Genomic DNA, 15,386 nt, shown 5'->3' with positions numbered 1-15,386 from the left:
AGGCAAGAGCGTATCGGGAGATGGAGACCAACAAGATCCCCTTCATTCTTGGCCATATCGAAAAGAATTTTTTTGAAATAGTCGTAAAATTGATCTTTTAATTCATATAGTGGCATCTGGCTGGTTGTTTTTAAAGGTTACTTTATACTTTTATATCTTAAGTAGTTTTTGGAGTACATACTTTTTTCACTTTTACTTGAGTAAAGTGGTCAAGTTGATACTTCAACTTTAACCAGAGTATTTTTAATCTGCAGTATCTATACTTCTACTTAAGTAACAAATGTGTGTACTTTTAACACCACTGCTGTTATGTCTGGTGTAATCCCTTCAAAAGAAAATTGTATTTTTGGATCTGTGATGTGTCTAGATCACTGTGAACAGTGATGCTCTAACAATATTATGTTGCTTTTGTTTTCTCTTTTACAGAACGAATGGCTGTGTTTGACGTGCCAAACTGATAGAGCTTTGTCAGGGCAGCTGGGAGACTCAGGAAAAATGTCCCAACCTTCACTTGTGCCAGCCAAAGCTAAAACCCTGGGGACGTCTGTTTCCGGAATGACAGATCCAGAAACTTCACCCATAAAACCAGAGCCCACACCCGGAGCAAAACCCACAAAACCTGTTCCTCCTTCAGTTGAGGATGTACAAACACTTCCAAACGTAAAATCAAATGTAGAACCTGCCAAGATGGAATCAATAGTTACTGTTCCTTCCACAGAAAATGAACTGGAGAGAAAACCCCTAGCCACCATGGCAGATGGTGCATCTGTTGTCCCAGAAAAACTTTCTCTCACAGATTCCCTTCAAGAATCTTTCTTAACAGAGCCTGACGTGTCAAACACCATTTCCTGCATGGAAACTGTTAAAGAGGTTATAATGTCTGAAGTTGTTCTAGAGCAAAAAGCAAAGCCAGAGCTCTCTGTTGAAGGGAGTACAAGTGCTGAGGTGCAGACTTATGAGCATATCAAGCTGATGGACACAACATATTCTACACAGGAGAAAATGCAACCACCCTTGCCAGAAAAGGAGCTGGCAGTAGAGTCAGGGCGAAAAACAGCAGCTGGCAGCAAGGAACTGGATAAGGCGACTGAAAAGGGTGCAGAAATCTCCTCAACTCAACTTTCACAGACACTGTCTACAGAGACCGTAACAAAAGTAAGTTTTTTTCTTAAATGAATATTAAAGTTATTCATACCAAATTGTGGCATTTGGTTGAGAGATTCTACTGCATTTTTGATTAAACTGACTTTAATACCAAATACTAGCTCTATATTTAAAACACCACGGTTCAGCATTACTTTATATTTTCCCTAAAAAAGGGCAGCTGATTTGAAAAGAAAATCCTTCTGTTAATGTGACCTTGGGTTTGTCTTAGAGCAGGGGTGTCAAACTGGTTCCAGAAAGGGCCGTGTGGCTGCAGGTTTTCTTTCCAACCAAGCAATAGCACACCAGACTCCAGTCATTTCATAATGTCATCATGTTCAGATTGGACTCACTTGATGAGATGATAGGAGTCTGGTGTGCTATTGCTTGGTTGGAAAGAAAACCTGCAGCCACACGGCCCTTTCTGGAACCAGTTTGACACCCCTGTCTTAGAGTAAATTATAATTATTCTGTAGTCATTCATTCTGTGGTCAAAGGAAAGTTCCACATGTGAAAAATAGTGGTGCCACTTCAATTCTGCTCTGCTCAAGGTGGGCACACATTTGACTAGATTTTAATTTTTTTATGTTTTTTGTTTCTGGTGTGAAAACTGGAATAATTTTGACAATTTGTTTTTTTTTGTATACTAGTTATAATGCATAACCAGAGCAACCATAGCAAGTAGTTTTTTTTACACCCAGGCGCAGCTTCTTGAGAGGACTCTATCTTATACTAGAATTTGGAGGTGTAGAGTAAAAAGTAATGATAAAAGTACTATCTCCTGTGGTGCTTCTGTACTGTTGACTACCTGTTTAGAAAAGTGACCCTTCAGCTTTGCAGACCGTGGTCATTTTTTCTTGTAGTTTTTTTATCCAGGCAGTTGTTGATACCTCCACCTGAGCCATCTTGATTTTCTGATAAAGTCAAGCTGAATTGTATTAAATGCACTGGATAAATTATAGAATAATCCTCGCAGTACTGCCTGCCTTTTCTATTGCAGGAATTCTATGATGGCATCTTTAACTCCAATATGCAAACTGCAAAGGTTACTAATAACTGCTTATTTGCTTGCTCACGTGGTCCGACAGAAGTATCTCTGGGACCTTTGTTTGTTATGTGTGATATCATAGCTAATGGTCTAAAGTCATTGAGGACTGTTGGCTGAGTTTCTTTGGTACTGGAAAAGACAGTAGGTTTTCTACATTACTAGAACTGTCTTCTTGTTCAGACAAAGGATGAAGGGGGTCTATACACTCCCACAAGAGCTGCTCTGCACAGTTCTTTAGAACTCTGGGGATGACACCACTTGGACCTGGTGAAATATTGCAATTCAGTCTCCAGCTGCCTCTTTATTTGACATACACAGACAGATGGGTTGAAAGCGAATTGAGCAGCACCATAATTTGATTTGACTGAGAACAAATGCATAGAAGCAGGAGGGTCCATTTTTGATTGACATTTCAGGCGTGGCAGAGAATCTTTGGGTCAAAGGAGGGCGGAATGCCTGTTCCATTGTGGGCATTGAGAGAAGGATGTTGAGCTTCTTCCTGAACAGAAGTTATTGAAGAAAGTGCTTAAGTCAATTGCTCTTTCTAGAGTTCTCTGATATTCTTCTGTATCTGCCTGCTTCCCAGCTTCTCCCTGTATATCTACTTAGTCTCTCTTATTTTGACTTTAATTTACTCCCGTATTTACCCCTCAATAAGTCCTTGTCTGTCTTCCTGAAGAATATTTTTTCTTGTTATCAGTTCCTCTAGGTCACTGGTGATCCTAGAACTATTATTTGGGGAATGTTTTCACTGTTCTATTGGGGAAGTTGTTATCTACACAAAAATGTATGTAGTCAATTGCATTGATGTGTACATGATGCTTTCTAATCTATAGCATCAAAACCTTGCAGTTTGTCTCTTATAGAGGTGGTTATACATTAAGCAGAGAAAAACAAGAATGTAAACTGATTTCCCAAGGGGAGGTCTCACATTAGAGACATAAGAGTCCCTAACATCTGCATAAAGCAAGCACAAAGTTTCGTTTTCTCTGGTAGAGCAGCTGACAAACCTTTGAAATGTTGACACAGTTGAGAGGGAGGTATGCATAAAATCAGCAGTTATTGCCACAAACACATTTGGCTGTGGTGTCTGTAGCTTAGCAACAACAGAACCGATCACTACACATGCAAAGTAATGTATGTAAAAGGTTACAAAAGGAACACTGGTTAACTCTGGACAATTAATACAGAAGAAAACAACTGTTAACAGTTTAATAACTGGGCTGCAGAGACAAATCTTCACAGTATCATATCCTAGCTGACACCCTCTGTTTTTCAAAAGCACTGCCAATCGACCACCCTTTAGTTTACCAGCCTTCTTTAAATTTGCCAGAAAGCCTGGCAGAGAGATGCTGCAGTCAGGGATATGATCCTGCAACATTTCAGTAAAGCACATAGTACTTCATTGCCTATATTCTGGCTGGATCTTTGCTGGGACTTGCAGTTTTTCAAAGTTGTTTGTAAAGATCACACAATGCCCATAATTGATTGATGGAAAATGCAGGTTAAATTTCCTGCTCCTCTCTCTTCTTTCTCCTCCTGCCCTGCATTCTCAGCGCCTCCTTTTCAACACAGCTGGAACTTGCGGTATTTGCGGAAGAAGTATTATTTATTATAAGTATTCTATTTTTGTAAGTTTTATATCAGCTTTAGAGATGTTGATAAGCTGCTTTCAGGTGTAAAAAAAAACAACTTGCTATGGTCGCTATTGTTATGCCTCATAATAGCCAAAAACCTCCAGTTGCAAAGCATTAAGCCCTAGAGGTGAAAAAATAAAAACAACTGACTGATCCACAAACAGAGGAGCTGAAGTTATCTTAGGAACATTGGAATCAAGCTAGCATAGCTACGCCAACATGCAGCCACCTTAAACGGGGAATTCTTTAATTAACTTATTTATTTTTCCTTTTAGTAACAGTGGAGAAAGACATTGAATCTAACAACAGCAATTACTTTTTTTCTTCTTTTGACCTTTTTAAACATTTTCTCTATGAAAGCTTAATATAGCTTATAGCCCCATGTCTGAAGTACTGCTTTGTCTTAATAACCTATAGAAAGGTGAAAAGAGGACAGAGGGAAAACTACCAAAATATGTATGGAAAATGGTTTTAATCTGATTCAATAAGTACAACCAAATACAATTCTGATTTATATTTCAGATTGCGTTACCCACTGTTTATATAAATTCACACACCAACATACTGAATAACATTTTCCTCTGCATTACAAACTTTTTTTTAAATCAGTTATTAATATGAAATACACAGCTAAAAAAATTGAACACTTAAACAACACAATATAAATTGAATAAAATCAAACTTCTGTGGAATCAAACTGTTCACTTAGAAAGCAACACTGATTGCCAATCAATTCCACGTGCTGTTGTGCAAATGGAATAGAACACATGTAGAAATTATTAGCAATTAGTAAGACACACTCAATAAAGGAGGGGTTCTGCAGGGGGGATCACAGACTTTTGTGAGACACTTTTCAATAAAGTAGGGGATTAATTAAAAAAAATTCATTTGATTTTTATAAATCAAAGTCACCTGCCCAACAGCAATGATGAGCTGCATGGAATTATTGTATCTCAAGCAATTATAGTATCTAGTCAAGAGCTGTCTGTCTGGTAAGGAATCTGGTTGTTATTTGAAATTGTAAAGGTGCACTGTTGAATTGCAACATAAAACTGACTAAAACCTGACTAAGGCCCCGTCCACACGAAGACGAACCCTGGCCTAAACGCACAAATTTTTCACCAAACCAGCCTCTCATCCACACGAAGCCGGCATTTCGGGGGTCTGTAAATGATCTTTTTTTTATTCAGCCTTCAGAGTGGGAAGATTTCGAAACGCCGTTTTCGCGTTTCCATCTTTACGCTCTAACCGCATATTTTTTTTTACACACACACATGCGTCATAGCGTCGCCTCTAAACACGCATGCGCGACCAGTATCACAACAACAATGGCGCCGTTGCTGCTAATGCTACTCACCCTGCTGTCGGGCTTACAACAGAATCTTCTTCTTCTGGAATATCTCCAGGAAGAACAGAGCAATATCGACGACATAGTTCAGCACCTGAATTTGACTTAACCATGAAAATGGACCCGCAGGGCAACCATGTATAAATATTAGTGCGCATGCCCAACATTTCGTCGCTTATTTTTGCTTTGGCACCACAGCGCCACTTACAGGCCTGGCATACATTTTGCAGCGTTTTCATGCATTCGTGTGGACGCTCACATTTATTTTACGTCTCCGTCTTTACGGCAAACGTTTTGGAAAATATCAGCGTTTCGTGTTCGTTTTGACTTCGTGTGGACGGGGCCTAAAACCTTCTTGAGTTTTAGTTGACCAAATCTGGACTAAAGCTATCACATAAAGTAATGACTAAAATGCAACTAAAACTAATAATAGTTTTCGTCCTGAAGACAACATTTAAGACTAAATCTCAGGTGGCTGTCAAAAACCAATGGCTTGAGGTACTAACAGGAGACAGGCCAGTACACATAAGTTATGGAGGAGGCCATAGGAGGGTGACAACCCAGCTGCAGGACTACTACCTCCGCCTTTGTGCAAGAATGAACAGGAGGAGCACTGCCTGAGCCCTGCATAAGGACCGCCAGTAGGCCATAAATGTGCAAGTGTCCAGGCATCCATTGGTTAATACATTTGATTGCCGTTGATTATTTTTATGTGATTTTGTTTTGAGCACAATCAACTTTGAACAGAACAAAGTATTCAGTGTATATATGCACTGATAAAGATGAAATAATTATTTTTTTTGGGGGGAGGAGGGGTATAATACCAGATGCTGTTGAATTTTGTTTTTTTTTGTCTCCAAATAAATCTAGAAATATATTTGGTTAGCACCACAACAGAAAAAACAAATGTTTTTCAAAAGGACTGTATATAAACCGTCACTGTCTAATGTGGGTCAGGTTTATTTAGTCCGTTTTTTTTTTGTGTGTGTGTGTGTCTCAATTTCTCATTTTTAATAATTAATTAAAAATTGACTAATATTTTTCATATATTTATTTTTAGGGTTCAGGTGTCACCAATGAAGATCCAGCAGAGGAGAAAAAGGTTCACTCTCACACTGATCAAGGAACAAATAAAGCCAGCTTGGGAAAAGAAGTGCATGATAAGGATCAACCCCTGATTATACCTCTACTTCAGGAACAACCTGAGGGGAAGGTACATGACCAAGACAAAGGTGATTCTAGTGTGGATTATTCTATGCCAGAAAAGGAGGGAGTTAAACCAGAGAGACGGCGTCTTAGTTTCCAAGCAGTGGAAGAGAGCAGTGAAAGTGAGGTGACACCTTCCTCATCCCCTAGAATGCAAACAAGGATCTTAAAGGTCAGCACTGTTTCATCCAGCAGTGAGGAGAAAACTGAAGGGGCTGATTCTTCCATTGAAGATGATGAGTTCATCCGCAAGCAGATTTTGGGTATGGGTGATGAGAGCTACATGTCTTTATCAGAAGATGAGAAAGAAAACACTTTGGAAAATGTGGAAGCTTTGAAGGACAACACACTTGACAATGCATCTATAAAATCTAAATCTTTGTTTAACAAGGATGAAGTGGATCTTGACTCTCAAATCCAGACCGAAGTGTCCAAGAAGGATGATACAACTTCTCAAAACATTCCAGAAACTGTTCCAAATACTACTTTTAAGAAAGCTACTCCTGTAATGAGGCAGCGACAAAGCACTGATGAAGAAATAGAGAGTATCACAGAATCATTGTCAAAGGGTTCATCCAGTGTTCAAGTTTCAAGCATTACTCCAGGGTCTTCCCCTACATCAGTTTCATCTTTGGAGGAGGACAGTGATAGTAGCCCATGTAAAAAGAAATTTAGTCAGCAAAGACAGCATCGTAAAGGTAGACACAGTCAGATTAAGCCTCTCTCTATTATAGATAACTCCTCTGATGAAGAAAAGACAAAGAATCATGAAAAACATCTGTCTTCACTCAGCGATGTGTCCTCTACAGAAGATCTACGACATGTGACTGTCATGGATGAACGTAATAAAAAATCTGGTACTGAGTGTTCCGCCAGTATAGAATTTGAACCAGATATTAAGAGGGCTGTACAAAAAGGACGGAAACCTTCAACAACAGTCATACCTTATACCCCTTCTGATCAATTTGAAGAAAAAGGCACAGTAGGAAAATCATTGAAGAGTGCTGAAGAAGCATACGAGGAAATCATTCAGAAAACAAAAGCCATTCCAGGAGAAAGTCCCCCTGATATTGAACCACTCTATGGAGGACTGGCAATAGAGGACTATCTTTATGAATCTTTAGTGGAGGAGCCAGAAATGAAACTAAGCGAGACTCAAGATGAAGAACCCCAGTTTGACACAGCTTCACAATCTATTAAAAAGCTCAGATCCCCAGAGGAGGTTTATGAGGAGATGATGCAAAAGAAAAGGGAATTGATGATGATAGAGCAAGAATTTCAACAGGCTTGGACAGCAATGGATTCTTCCTCAATCGAGGCTGTGGTTCATGAGCTTCCTGTTGACGCTGAAACTTGCGTGGTGACCATATCTAGTGAAGATATACCTTCTGAAGATACACAGATCACTGAACAAAAGGATATATCTCCTTTAGTTATGGATACTTTAAGTGAATTACCAGCAAAGAGAAAGAAACGTCCAGCCCCCCCACGCCCCTCTGAGCCCCCTAAGCGCACTGATGTAACAGTTTTTCATAGTGCTCCCAGTGCATCCATAACTTTTATCAGGCCTATGGTTCCTCAAGATCCTGCACTTAGAAAGGCATTGTTCCCAATACCAGACCTGAAGATTACTCAGTGCTCATCTGGTGAAGAAGAGGATGATAGTCTTGCAGATGAGTATGCCATAGGTATTTCCTCTGATATTACTCCCAGTGATGATTCTGAAACCAACGAGGATCACTCCATAAGTCCATCTTTGTCTGACTCTAATGAGATAGAGCCTATAGGTGTTATATGTGAAATACCAGAGCCAAAACCGATTCCAACTCCTATATCAGCCCCAGAACTAACAACTACACCTTCATCTGTTTCACCAATATCTCCCCCAACATCACCAGCTGCTCCAGATTCAAGTATGGCTTCAAATGTCTCATCATCCTCATTTCAGGCTCGAACACCGATTTCATCTGATTCAACTCCACTGTCCACACCAACTCTTCCAACTTTAATAAAAGATCAGTTAGTTGAAGAATCGTCATTGTCTAATACAAGCGAAGTAATTTCGTCAAAATGTGTTCCTTATCCCCCCTCAGTGACTGTTATAGTCACAATTCCAGATATAGTTTCTGATCCATCTAAAGTTCAAATGACAGAGGACCTTCAAATTATTCCTTCTTCAGCAAAAGTCCAACCCCCACCTCTGTCTGAGACTTTATCTGCTGTAACCCCTAAAGTTCAAATGCCAGATTTGGTTTCCACTCCATCACAAGTATCAATAAACATTGAAGCTGTTTTACAAGTCTCAGCACAAAGTCCACCCCCCATCATTGTCTCAGCCCAGCCTTTAGCCCAAGACATAGCTACACCTATTGTTGTCACAACAGCAGCTTCATTGAACACAATCTCATCTACAGCCTCTGATGTGCCATGCCCCGAGCCCTTAACAGTCCAGATGCCAGATTTGGTTTCAACACCACAACCAATCTCAGCCCTAATTACTACACCAACTCAAGCCCAGGCCACCGTAGTACATTCAGTCCCTGTACAATATTCTGTTCCATTAATGAGGACAGTGGTGGTCCCAGCAAAGGCTCAACCTGACCAGGGAATTATATCATCTCTGGCATCGACTACTATTGTCAAAAAGAAAGTTCCTCCTCCACCCCCTCCTCGATCCACTTCAGTTTCATTACCTGAGACCACTAACGAGATGCCTCATGTAAAGACTGTTATACCAGCTGTAGCAGCTAAGGTACCTGCAGTGACTGCCCCGCCAATGCAATCTGTCGTTGTAGATATACAACGAAGAATGGAAGTTGTGCAATCAGGGAATGTACCTGTTCCCCAAGTTGTGACCCCAACCAGACAGGGCCATGTAGTCATTATTGTTCCAAGTATGGAAAATAAATCTCTTCTTGAAAAAACCAAACTGAGTAGTTATGATGCAGAACCAAACGTTGCTTCACACATATGTGGTAGTCAAGAAACTACGAATGATACAGTCAGTACAGACACTTCAGGTGTGCCTTTGCGCTCAGCTCCGCCACTTCCACCTAAACCTACATATGGGGAAAAGGTTGTATCAACTGAAGAAGTACCCCATGTTGCAGCCAAAACTCTATCATACCCAACTTCTGTACCTGAACTAACTGGAAGCACTGTTCCCACTCTAGTCACAAACACTATAGCATCAATCGACACTGTTTCTGGAACAGAGTCAATTCCTTGTCATCTTGCTAAGCCTCCCCCACCCATACCACCCAAGCCTGTTTTAATTCCAGCTGGCCTGGTTTTCACCCACAAGCCAGGCGAGAATGTTAAGCCCCCTCCTCCTCTTGTTGCACCCAAAGCAGCAACACTGCCTCGGATGAAAGAACCCCCAAAAGTCCTGTCACTTAGCCTTGCAAGACCTTTGGAAACTAAATTGGGTGCAACATCTCCCAAGTCACCTGTGTCCCCTAGACATGCAAAATGTTTACAGACATATGTGGTGATTACTCTACCATCTGAGCCAGGTTCTCCAACAGAGACCATAACAGTTCAGGCACCTGTGAGGCGAGGATCAATACCCCCTTCTACAGGATCAGACATTCAAACTACACTACCAGAGCAGAAGACGCCCACTGAGGTCCTTTCAGCACAGCTTGCAGTTAGGCGGGCATCTGTACCCACTGTAACCCATCAACCCCAGATTAAAAAAATATCAGCTACGGGAGCAGAGGAAGGGAAAACATCTGAGATGGTGACTGCCAAAGTGCAAATGAGGGAAAATTCTGTGCCCTCTGCTATACACCCACTACTTCCTGTTGCAGATGTTATAACAGTGTCATCGGATCAAAATGCCTGCATCATGGCACATGCTGTAGCGCCTACTATCAAGAAACCCTTTATGAAGCAACAAGAGTTAATTAATGAGCTCCAGAAACCTCCTGATCCAACAACAGAAGTAATGCCAAAGCCTACAGGGCCTATAGGTACTCTCGATCTGACACACCAATCCATTGTAATTGATCAATTTCAATCAAGTGTATCTCAACAACCTTGTGTAATAACAGAAATTGTAACAGTTTCTCCAAAAACTTTAACTGAAGATCCAGTTTTTCAGTCAACCAAATCAATTGCCACTGTGCAACCACAATGTATAGGGGAAGCTGTTGCACCACAGCAGCCTGAAACACTTTTAGAAGTAGTTGTTCATCATAGACCACCTACACAATATCCAATTGATCATAATGAGAAATGTTTAGCACAAACAGATGTACAGGGTGTTGAGAATACAAAACAAGATGTAAGTAATCATGTCCCAGAGGAAGTTCTGATTCCATCAGCAATGCCAGACAACAGTCATAAAATTGCAGCTGAAGAAGCAGACACAGCAATTGAAGTGGTTGTACACTCTACAAAAGAACACATACCAGGGAATTCTAAAGATGCATACTCCCTATCTGAACCTGCAAATCAACAAATTGATCAAATTTTAGAAAATTTGGTTGTGGTGACAGAGCACCAATTCACACACAAGTCGAAGCTTATGGCTGAAGAGATCCCACTGCCTACAACATTTGAATATAGCACAGAAGATGTTTCTACTGACCCTGGTGTTAAGGTACCTGAGGCTGCTGTAGTGTCTCCTGTACCTCATCCTCTCACTGCTGCTGTGGTTGTGACTATGGCCTCTAAAGTACCTGAGGTAATGCCACAACCTACAGATCATGGTGCTGTGACTATTACAAGTGGTGGTCAATCACCGCCATATCTGTTGCATGGAATTCAAACATACCCAGATATTAGTTATACTCCCCAGCAGTATGGGACAATCACAGTCACAGCAACGTCACATCCTATATCCCTGGAGGAAACACCGTTGCAAACTCAAAACGAAACTCTTTCAAAGTTAACATCCATGGACAGTGGTCACTGGACAAAAGAATCCATTGCCATGCAACAACCAAAACAGATTGCAGAAATAATTAATATGCCATCTGAAAAGGATGTTTCAGCATGTGGTTATATAGCACATAGCCTCTACAAGAAGGAATCCATTCCAATAACAGAACAGCAACAGGAATCCTTGATCTATCCATCTGAATATAATCATCCATTGCAGACAATAACTCAAGAAGCAAACATCATAAGAAGCTCTATACCTTCTGCTCCACACATTCCACTGAGTACATCTGCAGCTCCAGTAACCATCACCAAAATTCAACAAGAGTCAATTGAGAGTCAAGAAATAAGAGGATCAGAAAAGCTGGTATCTAGTAGGAGTCATATGTATTCCTCATCGATTTCCACCTCAGGCAAGCCCCCTGAAAGCTTATCTAGTCGGGTCACTCAAGTGGTTACCACCGAAGTGCAACGGACCACTGTTTCTGTTGTCCATGAAAAACTTCAACAGGTTCCTCCACAGCCAATAGCAACCACTATACAACCAGACATATCAAAAGTTCAAACTTTGCCTAAACAAAATAGCAAGATTATGTATCCTGGGGATGTTATTGATTTACGTACTATCAAGTCTGGCATAAAAATGACCGAGCAAGGTATGGACCTGACACAAACTGAGTCTAGTCGGCAATCTGTTTCTTCTGAGTCAAGTGGACGTCATATATCTGCAGTACAGTCCGAGATCGTAAATCTTAGTGCAGAGCTTACTCCTGCAACAACACTGTCTGTGGTTACTGATAGTATCACAATAGTCACATGTACTGCAACGATTGCTTCATACAATATTCCTGCAGAGAAACCACTTGATTTGCAGGGCCCTGTTGCATCACTACCTTTGCCTCTCACCACATCAACATACAAACCATTTGAACCACTTGCGCAAATTGTTTACAGACCAGTGAAGACCCCATCTGCATTCACTGATGAAGTATCTACAGCTCAGGACCTACCCATCAATCTTTCCTTTGAAGCTCTAGTCACATCTGGAGGAAAACAGCCATTGACTTCAGCTCAAAAAATTACTGGCAATGAAAGTCCCATTATATCTCTTGAGGCTACAGGAGCCATGGATTTATCAAATTATAAACCAGTGACAGCTATGGTAGCATTGTCTGATACAGGCTCAGGAGTGGTGACCTCAGTTTTAGAGGATGATGGAGTTCCAATTGACCTTACTGCTGGCAGAAGAAGCATTTGCTGTGATGTAATTTACAAGCTACCATTTACTGGAAGCTGCAGAACACAACCTCCAGTAACAACTCAACCCGACACCCATTTTGGCTTCGAAGATCAAGCTGGACTGTATAAAATAAAAGGGACTAATGGAATGAAAGCATCGTTGTCAGAGACCAATTTGACAAACACAGGTCTTCGCTTCTGTAATCTTGAAAATGACTACTTTGGTGGATCTTCTGATGCAGCCATGGACCTAACTGCTGCTAAACTTTCAGCTGGTAAGTATGGAGATCCTTTTCAAGTATTGTGTTACTTTGTTTGGTCTGCATGTCTTTAGACTGACATTTATTAAAATGTTTGTTTTCTCTTTGACGTAGAGCTCATTGCATTGTTTGCATGCTTCCTGTCTTGTCTTTTACACTTCAGTTTTTTTACACTTAAGTTTATATTGAATGCTTTAATTGTTGGATTTGTTTTGTGATATACATATTTTCTACGAATCGAGTAATTTGTTTTCTGTTTGTTTGCTTTTTTCTTCATACAGATGCATGTGTTTGCCTGCGTGTACTGCCCCAATATTTTGGTTTTGCATCTTGCTAACCAAAATACCTCCATATATGCCTGTGCAGTGGACCTTTTTTTACCCCAAATGCATGATCCTGATTACACAATTTAGTTTCGTTGTTTGTGAAATTACTCTAACGAAAGACATATATATTTTGACTTCTGGCAGGTGAAGCACTAGACTACACTAGCAAAGCAACCAGCATCTACTCTGCAATGATTACTGCCCCAATCTCCCAGGTTCCTGCTGGTGGATTTGGAGTAAATAGTGCTTTAAGAACATCAGATGGGATAGTTTATTCCTCAGTTGCAGCACCAGTTCCATCGACATATGCAATTACAACGCAACCAGGCTCCATCTTCAGCACTACTTTTACACCTACATCAACCATGCAGGATCCCTCATTACAGCACTCATATGGTTTTGTTCCTGCAACAGACCCAGGACAAATAGTTCCTTTTGAGGCTGATCTATCAAAAGAGTTTTTCCCTACAGTGTTGGCTGACCTCATAACTGGCTATCCAGAAATGTACTCAGATGCCACCCTTGAAGCCATTGCTGCTTCTTTAGATGTTCTAGCTTCTTCACCAATATTTCCTGGTTTAGACAACACCAAGATGGCCCAGTATCAGATGGAGAGGGAATTTCTAGAATTAGAGAAGCTTAAACAGCTATGTCTTGCTGAGGAACTGGAGTGGGAAAGACAAGAAATCCATCGCTACAGAGAACAGGAGCAACTTATGGTGCAAAGGGAACTTGAAGAACTTCAAGCTCTGAAACAGCAGCTGCTTCTTCAGCAGGAAGAGGAACACCATGCCCATATGATGGCCCAGCAAGAGACCTATGCTCAACAAAAAGAGCAGTTGCAACAAATTCAGCAACTTCAACTCCAGCTCCAGCGGCAGCTAGATGAGCACTACAGCAGTACTGGTATGACAGGAAACCTTTTAGAAGCTAAATATGCAGGAGTGGGGGATAGTGGTCAGTACTGGCCTGTAAAAGATGAGTCTACACTTCCTTGTACAGAAGCACAAACAGAACAACATAATGAGAAGCTTCACATAATTAAGCTGCAAGCTGACCAGGATTTAAGTAAAAAAATCCTTGACAGTGGTGTACAAACAGATGATGAAGACTCTGCGGAAAAGCAACATGTGGGGAGAAAAAAGAAGAGCAAAAAAAACATTGATAGCTTAGTTCAGTCTGATGAGGATGATCTAGATGAATGGGATGCCCCCACCAAAGTTCGACGCCGTTCTCGGAAGCACAGCAGTGATGGAAAGCATGGATCCAAGGTGTCTAGCATTGCCATCCAGACAGTATCAGAAATTTCAGTCCAAACTGACCACTCTGGAACTATGAAACGACCCAATGTCCAAATGGACACAAAGATAGAAATTGTTAAGCACATATCAGCTCCAGAAAACTCTAATAGAGGTGGGAGTCTTAGCTGTCAAACTGACTCAGACAGAAGACATTCACCTATTGAGTTTGAATATAGTACACAACTAACGACAGATCTCCCCTCTAAATCCAAAGTGCACTACAGTCAAGTGTCTCCTATATCTCCAGAAAAGTCATATGGAGGGCAAAGAATGCTAACTGCTGACCCAACCAGATTCTCCTCTGGCCCTAGGAGTTTAAAATCTGGGCAGAAATCTCTGTCAGATCCTAGGTCTCTTAGTCCTTCAACTGAAGACCGAATTGGAGGATATTATGCAGACAGCTATTCTGTAAGTCTTTAAATTTTTGGCAAATAAAACAAATGAACTAATTTATTAATTTTTTAATCATACACATCCTGATGTGTGATTTCTTGTTGTGTTGTAGTGTCGTGGTTCTCCTTCTAGTAGTTGTAAGAAAGTAAAGCGAACCCTCCCAGACCCCCCTTCTGAGGATGACTCTTTGGCAGGAAGATCAGGCTATAGTACGAACTCTGCTCGTCGCCGTCTTGCCCGGAGCACAACAATGGCCCGTGCAAAGATTCTGCAAGATATAGATAAGGAACTGGATCTGGTGGAGAGGGAATCTTCTAAACTACGCAAGAAACAAGCAGAGCTTGATGAAGAGGAAAAGGAGATTGATGCCAAATTGCGGTGAGGTGCTACACATTCCTTGAAACAAATTACCAAGTTATCTAGAAGGATTAATTTTCCACCCTGTTATAATACTTTTAATTTACTTCAGAAAATTAAAAGCCGATCATTAAAACAAAGAAAAAATGAACAGACCATTTCATTAAACCATTTCAGTTTCTTTTCTTTATTTTCATCATCATTCCCTTTTTACCTTAATAGCTTATGGGCTAAAAGACTG

The 15,386-nt window shown here is 40.7% G+C and overlaps 2 protein-coding genes across 2 annotated transcripts in view; both read left to right on the top strand.

Moving 5' to 3' along the window:
• The window catches only part of LOC119773616 (mucin-17-like), a 42,540-nt gene extending 29,370 nt beyond the window's left edge, over positions 1–13,170 (top strand). Inside the window, exons 12-14 of the mRNA XM_038270673.1 lie at positions 427–1,155; positions 6,237–12,783; positions 13,050–13,170. Coding sequence (XP_038126601.1) covers positions 427–1,155; positions 6,237–12,783; positions 13,050–13,105 — 7,332 coding nt within the window. The 3' untranslated portion in view covers positions 13,106–13,170. The remainder of the gene's footprint in view (positions 1–426; positions 1,156–6,236; positions 12,784–13,049) is intronic.
• An 80-nt stretch (positions 13,171–13,250) lies between these two features.
• LOC119773615 (protein piccolo-like) overlaps positions 13,251–15,386 on the top strand; it is a 41,693-nt gene continuing 39,557 nt past the window's right edge. The window contains exons 1-2 of the mRNA XM_038270672.1: positions 13,251–14,803; positions 14,901–15,166. Of these exons, the coding sequence (XP_038126600.1) occupies positions 13,286–14,803; positions 14,901–15,166 (1,784 nt within the window). The 5' untranslated portion in view covers positions 13,251–13,285. The remainder of the gene's footprint in view (positions 14,804–14,900; positions 15,167–15,386) is intronic.

The sequence above is a fragment of the Cyprinodon tularosa genome, unplaced genomic scaffold, assembly GCF_016077235.1.
Source record: "Cyprinodon tularosa strain WSP-4 unplaced genomic scaffold, ASM1607723v1 ctg771, whole genome shotgun sequence".
Taxonomy (NCBI): Eukaryota; Metazoa; Chordata; class Actinopteri; order Cyprinodontiformes; family Cyprinodontidae; genus Cyprinodon; species Cyprinodon tularosa.
Note: the sequence above shows the minus strand (reverse complement) of the source record. Positions and strands in the feature narration are given on the sequence as shown.